General features: G+C 52.4%; 1 protein-coding gene across 2 annotated transcripts; it reads left to right on the forward strand.

Moving 5' to 3' along the window:
- The first annotated feature begins 3,576 nt into the window (after positions 1-3,576).
- On the forward strand, positions 3,577-15,055 carry CAVIN1 (caveolae associated protein 1). Of its 2 annotated transcripts, none has more exons than XM_006199232.4 (2): positions 3,577-4,486; positions 14,217-15,055. In XM_006199232.4, the coding sequence occupies exons 1-2, from the start codon at positions 4,016-4,018 to the stop codon at positions 14,916-14,918; spliced, it is 1,173 nt and encodes a 390-aa protein (XP_006199294.1). In that variant the 5' UTR covers positions 3,577-4,015; the 3' UTR covers positions 14,919-15,055. The 2 variants fall into 2 exon arrangements, with proteins under 2 accessions (XP_006199294.1, XP_006199296.1); XM_006199234.4 differs by lacking the exon at positions 14,217-15,055 and adding an exon at positions 9,750-10,261 and having other exon boundaries at positions 3,876-4,486.
- Positions 15,056-16,058: the final 1,003 nt, after the last annotated feature.

Below are 16,058 nucleotides of genomic sequence, written 5' to 3' on the forward strand. Positions count from 1 at the left end.
AGTAGAGGGGAAGCCACCTTTTTGGATAAACTGCAGAAATGTAAGGACTGAATTGGGGATAAGGATATGTAGCAGCTCTAGAAAACAATGAAATCTGAACAGGAGAAAGCAGATGGCCCCAACCTTGGGGAGGAAGGAAGGTAAAACCAATTAAGACTGCACTTTTTGTTTTTATTTTTAGTATGAGACCAGTGCATGCTGAAGGTAGAGGAGGAGAAGCGATTTTATGGCATTCTCATTCATTTATTTTCTTGATTTTTCTGTTTATTAGCCTGAACCACTGCCTCCCTAAGACTAAAACTCTCACTCCACAGCTGTGTCCTTTGAATGTTTTCTAACACCGAGCTATGCATAAATTAGCACTTAATAAATAATTTTGATTGCTTTCTGGCACAGGAAAGCTACTCTATATGTTAATGTTTGAAGGAGAAGAAAGGAAGGAATTTTTGAGAAAGAGAAATCTGCAAATACTATAGGCACTTTTCATGTATGTCAGGGGGACAAAAATAGTGACAGAAACGCTGCTGTCTGTGGCAGCTGTGAGCCAGCTGCTGAGAACTGGTTTTCCATTCGTGATGGCTTTTCTGATGTGAAGACACATCATCCATCCCAATCATTTATTATTAACAAAACACACTGTCTCCTTAGGATCTCTGCCAGCACAGACAGCACAAAATTGAATGGAACAAATTGCACGCTGCACCCCTCACAGCTCATTGGATCTCCCTAAATGTAAACTGGTAAGACTTACAGCAGAACCACGATATGAGATGAAAAAGCCTGGTTATTTCCCCACTCCTACTCCCACCCAGCCCGGCATATTCACACCTTTGTCACTCGGGGGATTTGGGGTGGGTGTACTCAGTGAGCCCTTCCCTACTCTCCCAGGAAGAAGTGGCAACCTTCCCTGAGCTGCTGGAGCACCTTCCACTTTATATCAGAATCTGTATAAGCATCTGTCCCCCTGCTATGCTATGAGCTTCTCTACAGGAGGGACTGGGCTTTATTCATCCTCCTTGAAGTCCTCAGCCCAGTAGTGGGCTCATGGTAAATAGTCACATTTTGCTGAACAAATGGACGTTTGGAGGAGCACGATAGAGAGCGGTGAGATTCCAGCTGCTGACGGGGTTACATCCTGGTGTGCTTTTTCTAGGCCAAAGGGTTGTTTGTTTCACCTCTATCCGTTTTACAGACTTTGCCTCACCAGCTGAAAGCAAACAATGGAACAGTGTGCCTTTCAGCAGAGTGAGCAATGGAAAATGCAGAGCATCAACCCTGAATGCAAGCAATGGCACGCTGAACGCAATTCCAAATGAAGAGAAACTGCTTATTTTCACTGAAATGGAGGGAAGTCCTCCGGGAAGGATTATTTGGCTCCAGTTCTGGGTGTCCATGTTGATAAAGCTACCAAGGCTCAGCACGCCCCCTGTTGGATTTATCTCGCATTTAGTAAGAAGAGAGAAACTTGTCTGATGCAAGTATTTCTTGGATAGAGACATGCAGTGGGTAGGGCCCTTTCTGCAAAATTCTCTGTTAAGGAGGCATTGAATGAGTCAGGGATGTACTCACTAGATTATCCCTGTGACATAATTTGACTCATCCACAAATGCGGACATTTCTTTTTGAAGAATAGAAATACTTTGCTGATGGGAAAGTCAGAATGATATGGACTTAATTCCTTTTAGCAAGCATGCAACCACAAAAAACAAATCAACCACTAAAACTCCTCTTCAGCAACCCCTCACCCACCAAGTGAAGTCTAAACTATAATCTGTATATGTCCATTGATAGAAAACTGGTTACATAAGTATAGTATACCCCTACACTGGAAAATAAGGCAGCTCCACGTGTACTACTGATACAGAACAGTCTCCAAGATATATTAGTAACTGACAAAAAGCAAAGTGCTGAGATATTTTATATCTATATCTATATCATATGTGCAGAGACTTTCTACAGAAGATTCCACAAGAAAATAATAAAAATTGTTGTCTCCTGAGCCAGAAATTTGCTTGCTGCAGGCAGGGGTAGAAAGAATATTTCTTTTCACTATATTTCTTTGTGAGATATTTGCAGTTTGTACCTTATGTGTCACCTATGAAATAATCTAATCAATTTTTTTTAAAGTAAGTTTCTTTACTGTCACTCTTGGTTTTTTCTAGAAGTCTTATCAATCCTCAATGGAAGGCGCTCAAACTGCTATAACATATTTTCTCTCAAATTCTAAAATAAATTGGTAATAGTCAGTTCTGGCATATATGTACATGTGATTTTACATACCAGTCCATTCTATTTGACTGTCAGACAAGAAAGCCACTTGTTTCTGTGGAAACAGCTATTGAAGTTTCAGGGGAAATATTTTGTTCAATAGCTGTTGGGGCTATTTCAGATTATCCCAGGCAATCCCAGATGATTCTAGACTATCCCAGACAGTGAGCTTTTTAGCTCCTTTCTGGGTTGGGGGGGTTCTCTGACTGGATTAATGGGGCCTGAGGTCCCCACCAAGAAGTTTTTCACTCTTCTTAATGATAACGCATGCCAGACTAGCAGTGACCTTTTGCCAAGACCATCATCCTATCCAGCTGGGGAAACCCAAGCTTGGTTTCCTAACCAGAGGAAAGGTTTGCAGATTTTCTGGGGGAAAGGGGGCTGGTGCTGCTTCAGGGACCTCACAGCTCCAGGGACAACAAGGGAGCAAGATGGGGGAGCATGGGCAGTCTCTCTTCCCTGGATGTCTGCGCTAAGGGCCCTCCTTGATCCTGCTCAGAGCTGCCTGCTCCCTGGTACCCATATCATGGTTGAAAATATGTTTGTAGTTAATCCTCAAGTCATCAGCTCCCAGAACATATGGGTGGGGGCATCTGCCCCTCCCTGTCCCAATGAAAGGTACAGCATGCTATAGTGGGAAATGCAAGAGAGAAGTCCTGGCACCTGGTTTGAGCACCAAGCCAATGCTAACCTGCTGGTAACCTGGCAAGTCACCTGCCTTCTCCAGACCCTCCGTTTCAGGTCTGTCAAGTGAGGAGGTGGAGTTTCATACCTCTGATTGCTGAGCGCAAGTCTTTGGGCTCTAGAGGGATGGATGCACTCCTGGATCCTGCTTAGAGGTTAGTGTCAGCCAGACCTCTGGGGAAGGTGGGAACCCAAGGAAAGGTGATTTTTAGAGAGAGGTGACAGCTGAGTAAAAGTCTTTAGTTTTTGTTTTATCGCCCATCTTAATCCTACTCTGTTAGAATAATTCTAAAAGGAACTTAGAGGAACTCGGCAGCCCCTCACCACCACTGTGACTTTAACTTAAGTTCTCCCTTCTCTTCTGCAAACGACCCCTCAAACTTCTAGAACAGTGGTCAGTAACTTGGTAGGGTGGATAGTAAGAGGCCCCTTCGAAAAAACTGTGGAAGTCAGGGATCTTTTCCCTCTCAAAAACTGGACACAGACAAATACAATACAATATTTTGCACGTAATTTCAGGATCTCCTGTCCCACCTGACGACCCGCTCTAGAACTTACAAGGATAAGGAGGGGTTTCCGGATGAGCAAAAAGAGCGAGAGAGAAAAGTAGAGCAACATTCTAGGACCTGTTTCCTATCTCCAGTTCACATTCCTCCGCCCTAGTCTGGCCACCGCCGCCTCCGCAGCCAACGGAGGCCCTAGTCTCCCGCTCCAACTATTCCAACCATCCCGGGAAGGGTGGGGCGCTCGGCTCTTGGGTCCCCTGGGTTGCCCCCCCTTCCTCAGCATCGGTCTCCCCTTCTGCCCCGGTCCCTCCCTTTCTGGGGTCGGGCCAGCCAATGGGCGACGAGATTCCCGGGTTTGGCCTGGGAGCTGGGGAACTCACCGATCCCCCGCCCCACAGTTCTGGCCACAGTCCCGGTGCGCACGGACGTGGCTAGAGTTTCCTCCGCTCTCTGCTCTCTCTCGATCTCCCCCCTCGTGCTCTTCCTCTTTTCCCGGTCTCCCGCTCTAGCTCCAGCTCCAGCTCCACCCGGCCGGCCCCGCACGGCTCCGGGCAGCCATGGAGGACACCCAGCTCCACATCATCGAGCAACCGCTTTCCGGGTACTCCGATGCCGGGGACCAGGGGTCCTCCACCATGGGGGCTCCGGCGGCGGAGGAGCCGTCGGGGGCCGGCTCTGAGGAGCTGATCAAATCGGACCAGGTGAACGGCGTGCTGGTACTGAGCCTTCTGGACAAAATCATCGGCGCCGTCGACCAGATCCAGCTGACCCAAGCGCAGCTGGAGGAGCGGCAGGCGGAGATGGAGGGCGCCGTGCAGAGCATCCAAGGCGAGTTGAGCAAGCTCGGCAAGGCACACGCCACCACCAGCAACACCGTGAGCAAGTTGCTGGAGAAGGTTCGCAAGGTCAGCGTCAACGTGAAGACTGTGCGCGGCAGCCTGGAGCGCCAGGCCGGCCAGATCAAGAAGCTGGAGGTCAACGAGGCCGAGCTCCTGCGGCGCCGCAACTTTAAAGTCATGATCTACCAGGTGAGTTGGCGGGCCGACCGCGCCCAGAGGCTCGCGCCTGGCCCGCTGTCCCCCGACTGGGGCTGGGGAGGGGGGCATGCCCGCGGCGCGGCTCTCCTGCCCCTCTGATCCGGCTCAGGGAACCCACTTTCCTTTCGGCGAGCGCTGCTGGGGTAGGGTGGGCGACGGGCTCCCCGAGAGCGCCGAGCAGAGAGGTGCGCTCGGCCCCCCGCGCCTCCTCACCCAGCCCCTTCTCTACGGGGTCAAACGCGAAGTGGAACCGAGTTAGGGGGCTGGACTTGGGGACACTGTCACTCACAGAACGCTCCCGACTTGGCTGTCAAAAGTCTTCCTACTTGGAGGAAGTTTTGGGGAGAGCCGGAGTGCCTGGCGGCCGTTGGGGCCCGCTGTAAGCGGACACTGGCGGTGCGACCCGGGTTTGGGGCCTCCGGCGCTGCCCGCCCGATATAGCGGGTGATTCAGGGCTCAGGCACGCACCGCAGGGGCTGAGCCAGGCAAGGGACGCGACTGCCAGCACGCCCCCGCGGACCCCGTGCCCCCGCATCAGCCACCACTGCCTACTCCGGCCTCTTGCTGCAATCTGCCTCCGCTTCCCGGCACTTTCTGCCCTTGGGGACACCCTAGCCCGCGGCGTGAGGTTACCCTCGGCCTGTTGGAAGAAGTCGGCGGGAGGGTGGTGGCCGGCGGCATGAAGAGTGCTGGAGGGGCTGGTGGACGGCAGAAACAGCCCCTGCCCAGCCTGCGGCCTGGGCACGGTGAATCACCCCGCATACCTGCGGGGGCGGCCGAGGAACTGGAGGACAGGCGGGAGGACAGCCGGGAGGAGACTGGCGCGCCCCAGGCTCCGCCCAGGCAGCTTGTTGCTTTCCTCTCCCCTATTCCTCCCGCCTGGATAAAAATGGAGTTTTTGTATCGTAACCCCAAGTAAACCGGGGGATCTCAGTGTTCTGCTCCTCTCCACGCCCCCTTCCTATTCCCATTAAGGGTGGGTCTGAGATGAGTGCTCAGCAATCTTCAGCGGGATGGGAATGCGCCCAGCCTCTTCTCCTTCCTGCTTCTGAGGGCCCGGTTGACGTTCCCACCCAAGGAGGTGAGCTTGTGGGGGTGGAGGAGTTGGTCAATGATCCCTCTTCCCCTTCTTCTCCCTACTGAAGGGAATGGAAAGAAAAGAAGCCCAGACACCCCACCCCACCCCCAACTACACCCCAGGGAAGAGGCCTCTGTTAGGGAGTTGTGGTTTCACTGACTGCTCAGAGGCCCTGGTCAAGCTGGGTTCTGTGTGTACATCAGGGATGCGGTGAAGTCCTTGGCTTGGTCAATTTGGTACAGCCGAAAGAAATGCAGACTGGGACAAGTAAGTTTGGGGGCAGTGGACCTAAGTGAGCTGGCACTTATCTGAGGAGGTGATGGTGGTGGAGCAGAGGCTAAAGCGGTTCTCTCCCCCTACTCCCAATGCCCAGGGTCTCCTCCCAAGAGGTACTTGGCCTTTAAGCAGTTTGCTTTCCCCCATACAGCACTATCTGGTAGAAAATATTTGCCTAGAATTGTTTCTACTTAACCTCACTGCTGAAAGGAAGTAGGATGGGGGGTGAGTGTGAGATTTTTTTAAGAGACCTGCCTAGCACTGGGGTTCATCAAAGAAAGGAGAACAAGGCAGGGGTCTGGGACAGCAAGCCAGCTCTATCTTTTCTCCAGAGCCTGGCGTGGTAGAGGAGTGCCATGAAGGACTTGGATGGGTGACCCATCTCACTCTAAATGTCCCAGACCACAGGACCTGGGAAAGTTCTCAGTCTGGAGATAAACCTCCCTATGTCGAAGACGGAGATTCTGAGAGGACCGTTATAGAGAGACAGACTTTTGTGCAGATGCCAATGGCATGTCTGTTACTGCTTCTCGGCAGTTAGCAGATCTGTGCCTGTGCATTGTGTGTGGTGATGGTAAGGTCTAATCACCGGGTGGCTCTGACTACATCAAGGCCAGTGGGGGACAGAGTTGCAGGAGAAGGAATGGCTCAAGGTGGGGACCCTGAGCCCCTAAACCACAGGGGAAATAACTAACAGCTAAAGTGGTCCCACCCCGTAGAGGAGCTCAGAGGTAAGGAAAACATTCCAGCAACAGGGGTGGGGCTCAGGGAAGCAGAACTTCCCTGAGCTGCAAAGCAGATGTTCCAGGTGGGGGGAAGGGGGTGGGGTACTCAGCTGCTGGAGGAAAGCAGAGGCTGCTCCTCCCTGAGGGCTGCAGGCCTGGGAAGAGAATGAGGTAAAAATAGCTCTGTGCCTTGGCAGGCCTAATAGGGAAGATTAGGGGTGGCAACATTTACTATCAACTCAGGCTGAGGCGGTAGGATGTTTGGGTGGCCAGGCAGAGAGATTTGGGAAAAGGCCTCCTGGGATGGTGTGAGTTTTCCAGTGTGGGAACTGAGGAGGGGATGCTGCATTTCCCCACTGCAGATGTGGGAGGTGATGATGTGGCAAGCCCGGGGGGGGGGGGTGGAGTGGAAGGAGCATGAAAGGGTGGGAAGGCCCCAGCTGTGGGATCAGACCATCTGGCCTCCCATAACCTTCTTCCTGGAGGATAAAGGAGGGAATCCCTTTGTGTCAGTGAACTGCTAGACATGATTTCATAGGTTAAGTTTAACACACACACACACACACACACACACAGTCAGCCCCTCCCCAACACACACACACACACACACAGTCAGCCCCTCCCCAACACACACACACACACACACACAGTCAGCCCCTCCCCAACACACACACACACACACACACAGTCAGCCCCTCCCCAACACACACACACACACACACACACACACACACACACACACACACACACACACACACACACACACACACACACACACACAGTCAGCCCCTCCCTCTGCAGGATATCAAAGCCCTCACCTTGAACTCACTTCTGAGTCATTACTGTCTTTCGGCATTTCCCTCCTTGTCTCCCAAACAAAAACTAGCAGTTTGGAATCCCATCCCAGGCAACTCCTAGGTAAGCAACAGCTAGTGAAGGAGAGAAGTGAATTCTACTAGTAGCGGGGGGTCAGTGGATAGAGAACTGCTGAGAAGATCAGGCAGACTCTGGGACCAGGCAAACAGGAGGAGCTGTGGTCATTAAAGAGCCAATTCTCCCAGACAACTATTGATTTGGAAATTATTAGAGTTCTTTTAGAATCCAGAAAGAAAGCTAAAATGGAAATAAACGTCTTCCATACTTTTCATGAAGCACTTAGTGACCTACACGTAGACCCATCAGATCTGCTCCAAGGGCCTGAGGACAAGACGAGGAAGCATTTAAGGGCTTAGGTGGCTCATGGGAATTAAAGGGGAGGAGACACCAGGGCTGGAATGAGGGCCTGCTGGCTTCTCCTCCCCAAATCCTAACCCAACCTATAGCTCCTTCCTGGACTCAAAGCAAATCAGGGCTACCTTGTTTCAGAAGAATGCCACACTTTTGTGCAAAACTCTTCCCTACTTGGGGCTCTGGTCCCTCTCACTCCCTAAGCCTAGTGGAGAAAGTGCTTACCACACCCTTCCTCCGAAAAGCTGAGTTTGGGTAATTTTTCCTGGTCACAGCATTCAAAGCTGGGAGCATGGGAGCATATTTTTAGGGGTATTCTTAAAACCAAAGGAAATCATACTCCTCTCTCTGATTTTAAAGTAAATAAAGTCTGACTATTGTAAAGGTCAAAATCAAAAAGGGAAGAGATGGCACAGAGTGGGCAACTGATAGGGAGATGAGAGGGAATATTGTTGCTAGGCAACCAACCACAGAGATGTGTGGTGGTTTGTTCCTTTTTTTTGTTTGTTTGAACTGTACCATTGTGAGTATTTAATCATTCTGTCACTGTAGACTTTTTGAGCTGGAAGATGCCTTGGAGATAATCAACTGCAGCTCTTTCATTATGCAGTGGAGGAAGCTGAGGCCCAGAGAGAAGAAATCCCTTGCCTACTGTCACTCAAGTGTTTGGGGGGTCAAAGCTGGGGCCAGAACCCAGGTGTACCGCTTCTTCTGCTATACTTTCTGCTGCCTGCCTCCTTCCATTCCCCGACTCTGCAGCAGAAATTAGTGGGGAGCTAGCCCCAACCTAGGGTAGTTCTGGCTCCTTCATTCTCTGAGGGAGATAGTTGTGCAGTCCTAGCCCTGGGACTACTCTGTGTGTGTGTGTGCGCGCGCGCGTGCACAGTGTTGGCTCAGTGGCTAGGGTTGGTGGCCATTAGCTGCTCAGCCTCATAGTGCTGAAGCAGAGGCAATGGCCTAATGGCAGTGGAGGGTAGGGGTGCAGGGAATAAGGAGGGGAGCTCCCTGGCTAAGACAGGACCATGTTGGCTCCTTTCTCCTCAGCCTCCTTGCCATTCCTACCTTTTCCCTGGACCCTAAGGAAAGGTGGGCACCTGCTGCTTTGGGTTTTTGTGGCTGTATGCTTTACTCAACACTGTTGTCCCCAGAATCTGGTAGTGCCCCCAAATGTCCTTCTCCTCTGACTTCTCCTGATTGTCCAAAGCAAGAGGGGCAGCTCAGCCACTGAGGAGGGAGTTGGGAGCTGCTGCTGGGTGCCCCAGGACATAGGCCCACCTGTCATAAAAACAGCTTGGTTTTGGGTCCTGATTTCTCTGTGCATCTCAGTGTCTGATAGCCCATGAGTGGGTGGGGGATGTGTAGCAAGGGAGGCAGGAGGTGGGGACGTGGCCAAGGGGAAATAGCCAGGATGCCCCTCTGCCATGCCTCTCCCTCTCCTTATCCGGGGCGTCACTGGGCCCACCCTGCCTGGGGGGATAAGCAGCGTCTGACTCAAGACAGTGAAGTTGTTCCCCTTCCCTTTTGCTCATTGGAGCCTCCCCAGTTTGAGTCTAACAAGTGGCTTCTTAGAAAACTCCCTCCCCGCCCCCAGCAGCCTCTTTCCCTCATCACTCCAACCCCAGCAGCATCATCCCACGACCACAGCTGGGAAGGGATAGAAGGTAGGAGGCCAAGGATGAGAGACCATGGAAGATTCTAGAAGGAAGGAGGGAGGGGGTTCTGATTAAATTGTGTTTATTCATTCATGGACTAGGGTCTTTCCCACCCTTTTAGGCCCTGGGGCCCTCTGGATGAAGCATTTAAAACATGGTTTCGTTCCATCCTAATCCTTGTGTGCTCCCCTCCTTCCTACTTACAGCCCCAACTCTGCATGCCAACCAAGGCCTCCTCCTCTCACCCCATCTGCACCCATCTCAAGCCCCTCTTAAACCCCTTTTCCTCACCTTAGCCCAAGAAGAAGCTGAATGCACCCTCAGACCTGGCCACACCCAAGATCGTGCCTTTTGACCTTCTGCCTGAGACTGAGCCCTTTGGTCTGAAGCCTGAGACAGTGCCTGAGCTCCCACCCTTTGACCAGACGCCTAGGACACTACCCTATTACCCAGAGCCTGGGCCTCTGCCCACCGTAGAGGAGCCGACAGCCGGTGGGCGTACTTAGGGTCTCCTGGGTCACACAGGGCCGTGGGCGAGGGGTGTCCTGCCCCTCGTCCACCACCAGCTCACTGCTTACCCAGGGTCATTCTGGGATGACCAGCCTCTTCCAAGCTACTGCCCCTTGTGAGTGGGTGACTAACGGATATCGTGAAAACACTCTCGTATTATGTAGAGTTCAGGCTATGGGGGTGGGAGATGACAGGAAGGGGCCCTCCCCTACTTCTTGGTTTCTGTCTTAATAGTAGACAACCCAGACACCATACCTGAGCTGCATCCACTGCTGCCTGCATGAGACTGCCTGAAACTGCCCACGCTTCTGAGTCCCCCTCCCCTCCCCCTCTGGCCTCCTCCTCAGGGACCGGCCAGTTTGGCTCAAAGCCTCTTTGGAGAGGACCCTCAGGAGGCCCAGCCCTGGGGTCTGTTCTGTGCCCTCTCCACCCCCTCCCTGCAGCTGGGGAAAACATTTACACTTATTTTTTCCAGTTTTTTTAGAAAATGTTTTGCAAAGAGATCCCTTCTGTTTGCCAGACCCTGTCTTGGGCGGGGCACCCAACAGCTGCCAACTCAAGAGAGGCCAGAAGGGGTACATTTTTCCGTGGCTCTGGCTTGGATCTTCTGGCCTCTCTATGGCACTGTTCCTCAACTCTTCTTTAAAAAATATGATCATTTCCCATAAGGAGTCCTTTTAGACATTCCCCCTCCCCCCAATTGTCCTCTCCTCTATGAAATTTTAACATTACAGATATACTACATATGGGGACTCTTTGGAGCACTACAAACTACTGCAACATCTACTCTCAAGAACTGATTTCCACCGTCTTGGGGGCAACATCACCCCTGCTGAGAATCATGCTATCTCAGAAAAGAAAGACTCTTCTACCTTTTGTGTTTCTTACTCCCTTTTCTTGGTGACCTAAAGTAGAGGTCCTGGGTTTTGAACTTTCCCTCTTTCACCTCTCCCTGAGACTGCACCCTCTAACATACTCTCTAAGTAGATCCTGGGTCTCTGAATTACCTCTCCAATGCCTTCTCTGGCTAGTCCTGGGAAGTGGTTGGGGACTAAACTGGTTAGCTCTGAGTCAAGAGAGGCTCTACCCAGAGTCGTATGACACTTGTCCCTTCTCCCTGACAAATGTGAAGTGCCTGGCCAAGGATCAGGCACATAGTAGGTGCTCAGTTAAGTTATAATCCTATAAAAAGCTTCTTCCTAAACTAGAGGATCTTAAGTTTACCTACCAGGATTGAGGAGTGGAGTGGGAGGAGCTGAGAGCCACCCTGGGGCTCCTCTAAATTCATCCAGGACTGTGTCTTCCTGGGCTGGGGAACTGTGTGTGCTTGGTGGGGGGCAGGGGAAGATGTACACGCTTTTGTTCAGACCTGGTCATTAAAGGTAACTCTGGAAACCAAGCCTGTTGGGACTGGTGGTTTTGTTGAATAAAAATGGAGAAACAGAACAAGCAGAGCTCTCCTTCCTTGCCACCCCGAGGCCCCTCCTTTGGCTTATCAGCTCTGCCAGGGGAAGTAGGGGTGGGACAAGGGTGCTGGGCCAGTGTGCCCAGGGTGGGGGGAGGTGCTTTGGGATTGTGTTGGTGGTTGTTATAGCAACAGGCCAACTGGGTGGGCCCAAGACAACACTCCAAAGCTGTGAGTCATAGGGGAAACCTGGCTTGGAAACAGGGAGAAAAGACAAAATCCATTAATGGAGGGGAAAAGCTAAAGTCATGGTGGTACACCCTCTCCAGAGCCAATCCACTGGATATTATCCAGGACTTAGGTCAAATAGTTTCTTCCTCTACCCTCTGACCTTCCACCAAGAAGGTAGTTCCTCTGGTGTAAGCCATCACTCTGAAGGAAGCCTGCAGGGAATGGTGTTATACTCCCAGGTACCTTTCCAGACTGCAGGAGATGACCCCCAAATCCAGGAAATAGACCTCCCCTCACTGGAATTGCTCCCTGATGTTGTATTCGAGACCTTTCATCAGGCACTAGGAAGACAGGATTGGCTACAAGAAGTCTGCAATTCTCTCCCCAATCGAGTTCAATTTCAAGCTCAGCTGGCAAAGACCTTTATCTAGGGAGCCAGAGGCCAGGAAAACCAGCCAGCTCAGCCTTTAGGGGTTGGGGTGGAGCAGAGGGGAGAATCAGGGATGCTGGGCGTGGGGCAGGGAGACAATGTGGATCTGTTTTCCAGCAGCAGGGACTGTTTCCTGACTACTCCCCACCCATCACTCTTAATCCTTCCCTTAATTCATCCATATTGTCTGAGCTTAGTGAAAGGAGGCGTTCTCCAAACCTTGGTGGAGCGTGGGTGGGTTTTTAGACTGGAAACCTGTGCAGGAGAGATCAGAGCTGACATTTTTTGATACTAGAGCTGCAGGTAAATTCTGGGTAGAGATGGATGAAGAAGTAGTGGAGAGTTTAGATCATAGCGAGTCCTAAAATGGTGTGTAAGAGAGGACTTGGGTAGCAGGCAGGGAGAAGTGACTGCAAAAGGAGACACAAAGGGTACACCTAGAAACCAGGGGCTATGCTAAGAGAGGCTGGGGCCCTCCTACACTCAGAGCAAGGAAAACACCCTTTCAATACCTCTGTGAGTGGTAAGAGGCAGAGGGATGGACAGAATGCCATAGGATGCCCATGACAGTACCAAGCCACCTATGGCAGGTAGAGACTACAAGTCCCAGCATGCCCTGAGCCCAGGTCACCTTGCCTGCTGGGAGGTGTAGTCCAGTAATGAGAGCCTGAGATGGCTTGGTGCCCAGCAGAGCTGGTGCCCAGTTTGGAAGAGGAGGTGGAGCCAGCATTCCCTCTTTGTCCCTGCTAATGATATTGACAGAGAGGGAAGGAAGTTGGGAGGTGTTCCTAGTTTTCAATGTAAACCAGGAAACTCTGTGGGAATGTGGATAGGAGGGAAGAGGAAAGAGGTTGGGGGCTGGGGAAGGAATTTCTATAGCAGGTGGTGCAGAGATACCAAGCAGCCAACATACATGTGTATGTGCATGTGCGTGCTCACCAGTGTGAGTGTGTGTGTGTGTGTGTGTGAATGTGTGTGAATGTGTGTGTACCTGTGCAGAGGGGTCAGTTCATGTTGCCTCATTATTCACAGATGGGGTTTTCTTACAATCCTGCAAAACAGTCTTCCCAAAACCCTTAAGAAAAACTACTGCCTATCATTCCTTCCTAAAAAAAAAGTCTGGGCCAAAGAGGAGAGCCTGTTCACATTCTGGGTTATGCCCCCTTTCCCTTTCTGTGCTCAGTCTACCCAGTCTTCTCAGGAGAGGTGATCCTGAGATTCTGAAATGTTGGCCCAGAGTTAGCATCTTGGAAAATCTTCCCGGATTGGAAAATGGTAACGGTGCTAGGTCCTCCCAGGGGAAAAGGGTATAGCTGGCTCAGAGCTCCAGGATCTCAGGGATTCTGGGACCATCGTCCTACTCCTGGCCCCCTGAGCTCTGGTTTCCGGGGGAAAAAGCAAGAATGGAAAAGTAGTCCCTCCCTTCCATTCCAAGGCAGGGACGTCAGAATTAAACGAAACGTTAAGGCTGGGAAGAAAACATGTCCCTGGCTCCCAGCCAGCTTCTTCCTCAATTTCTACCTGGTGGTGGAGAATGACTCTGGCTGAGCCAAACAGTATTCAGGGCAGAGTGGGAGTAGGGGGAGAGGAGGGAAGGGCAACAGGTCCCCTTCCCTAAAACTGGTTCTTCTGAAATGATATTAAGTCTGAGAAACGCACTCCCTTGCCTTCAAGTTACTTTACCTGGGGGCCGCCTCAGAGTGGCTGTGATCTATTCCCCTACCCGCACCCTTCAACCTAAACAAAGGGCCCAAACGCCTATGCTTCTAGGCCTGGCTCCGGCAGTGAGGGACTCAGTGCACTAGAGGGCGCTATACCCACTTCCAAAGTTAAGTTGTGTTAAGTTGTGCAAAGCTAAGGAGTGGTTTGAAACCGGTGCAGGCAGGGCGCGACGAGCGGGTTGGCGGGCCGCAGAGATACTTAAGTGGAATAACGCCGATCAGGCTTGGATCTGAGGCTCAGTTCCCTCCTCGCCCCGTCTAATACTTACTATTCATTCAAAACATATTTCTTGAGGGCCCACGAGGTGTCCAGCTCTGTGCCAGGCGCTGGCGATATAACGGCAAAGCAGTCCAGGCCGCTTTCACGGGCACCACGCACTCGCCAGGATCACCACCGCTCCGCGCGGGGTTCGCCCAGCTCTCCCGCTCTGCTCCCCCTCATCTGTTCGCTCTGCTCTTCCTTTAGGATGAAGTGAAACTGCCGGCCAAAGTGAGCATCGGCAAGTCGCTGAAAGAGTCGGAGGCGCTGCCAGAGAAGGAGGGCGACGAGCTGGCCGAGGGCGAGCGGCCCGAGGAGGACGCGGCGGCCCTCGAGCTGTCGTCTGACGAGGCGGTGGAGGTGGAGGAGGTCATCGAGGAGTCGCGCGCCGAGCGCATCAAGCGCAGCGGCCTGCGGCGCGTGGACGACTTCAAGAAGGCCTTCTCCAAGGAAAAGATGGAGAAGACCAAGGTGCGTACGCGCGAGAACCTGGAGAAGACCCGCCTCAAGACCAAGGAGAACCTGGAGAAGACGCGGCACACCCTGGAGAAGCGCATGAACAAGCTGGGCACGCGCCTCGTCCCGGCCGAGCGGCGCGAGAAGCTCAAGACCTCGCGAGACAAGCTGCGAAAGTCCTTCACGCCGGACCACGTGGTCTACGCGCGCTCCAAGACCGCAGTCTACAAGGTGCCGCCCTTCACCTTCCACGTCAAGAAGATCCGTGAGGGCCAAGTGGAGGTGGTGAAGGCCACCGAGATGGTGGAGGTGGCCGCAGACGAGGAGGAGGGCCGCGCAGAGCGCGGCGAGGCGACCGACCTGCTGCGCGGGAGCAGCCCCGACGTGCACACGCTGCTGGAGATCACCGAGGAGTCGGACGCCGTGCTGGTGGACAAGAGCGACAGCGACTGAGCGGGACGCCGGGCTGTGCCCGGGAGACCGCGCCGCCCCGCCTTTCCCCGCCCCCGCCCCATTCCTTTCCCTCTCTGAACATTCTCTTTCGCATTTTCTTTCTGCCCGAAATGGGCTGAGATGTTTCTAAATTGAGAACACCTCCCCTCAAGAAGCACCCTTCCAAGTCTTACTGCTGTTAAGACAGGAGAGGGAGGCAGCCTGCACTTAAGACAGCCCCAATTTAGGCATAGGCTGGTTGGAAATGCAGAGGGCGGTGTTTCTTGTCCTGGGGGTCCAAGTCGGGGATCCTAGAGGAAATTGCTGTCACTTCCATGATTGGGCCCCCTCTTTGGGCAGGCTGCCTTCCCCCCAACCTCCCCCATCACACTGATACCCAGCTGCTGCTATTCCTGCTCACTGAACTCTTCTTTCTCATCCTGATCCCTGGCGACTTCAAAGCCAAAATTACCATGAAAGGGAAGAATGAATCCTGAAGAGGCCCCTTGTCCACATACTGGAAGGATTTGAAAGCAAGTTTTGGGAGAATCTGGGGCAGTTGGGAAGAGAGCGCAGAGTGAGCCATGATCCTGGATGAGGGTGTAGCACAGGCTGTATCTGTACGGCTGGAGCCAACAGAGGCCTAGGGAGCCGGGAAGTGGGGCGCGGCACTTACGTGTTTATGAATCTGCACACAGGAGAACATGGCTATGGCTTTGGGAAGGAGAACATGAAATAGTAGAAGGTGGACATGGGTGAAAAAAGAAAGTTCATTAGAGACATGAGAAACAGGACAAGAATCCCAGCTTACTGGGTTTCTCAGAGGACAGGACCATTTTCAGGATAAGGAGGGACGGCAATGGGAGAAATCCATTAGCCAAAGAAGACAGAGGTAAGCCTCACCCCAGGACTCAACTGGAATCTGGATGGTGCCCCTAGGGGCAGCCCATTTCTCAAAGCCTAGAAAATTAGGCTCCCAGAAGAGGGCAGCACCAGACTGCTGAGAGCTGGGGGTTAGTGGGAAGGCAGACTGGAAAGAGTAAGGTGCTAATGGCCAGGCCACCAAGCTGAGAGCTGGAGGGGAGGAGAGTATAGTATTCCTGCGTGCTGAGCAGCCCAGCCTTGGCTCACTCCTAGCAGTTTCTTCCAAGATCCTTCCCT

The sequence above is a fragment of the Vicugna pacos genome, chromosome 16 (assembly GCF_048564905.1).
Source record: "Vicugna pacos chromosome 16, VicPac4, whole genome shotgun sequence".
NCBI lineage: Eukaryota > Metazoa > Chordata > Mammalia > Artiodactyla > Camelidae > Vicugna > Vicugna pacos.

Bases quoted from the DNA above. Each gene is read 5' to 3' on its own strand.
- CAVIN1 (XM_006199232.4), top strand. From the start codon at position 4,016: ATGGAGGACACCCAGCTCCACATCATCGAGCAACCGCTTTCCGGGTAC. The intron at 4,487-14,216 runs GTGAGTTGGCGG...CTCTTCCTTTAG, and splicing joins TTAAAGTCATGATCTACCAG to GATGAAGTGAAACTGCCGGC.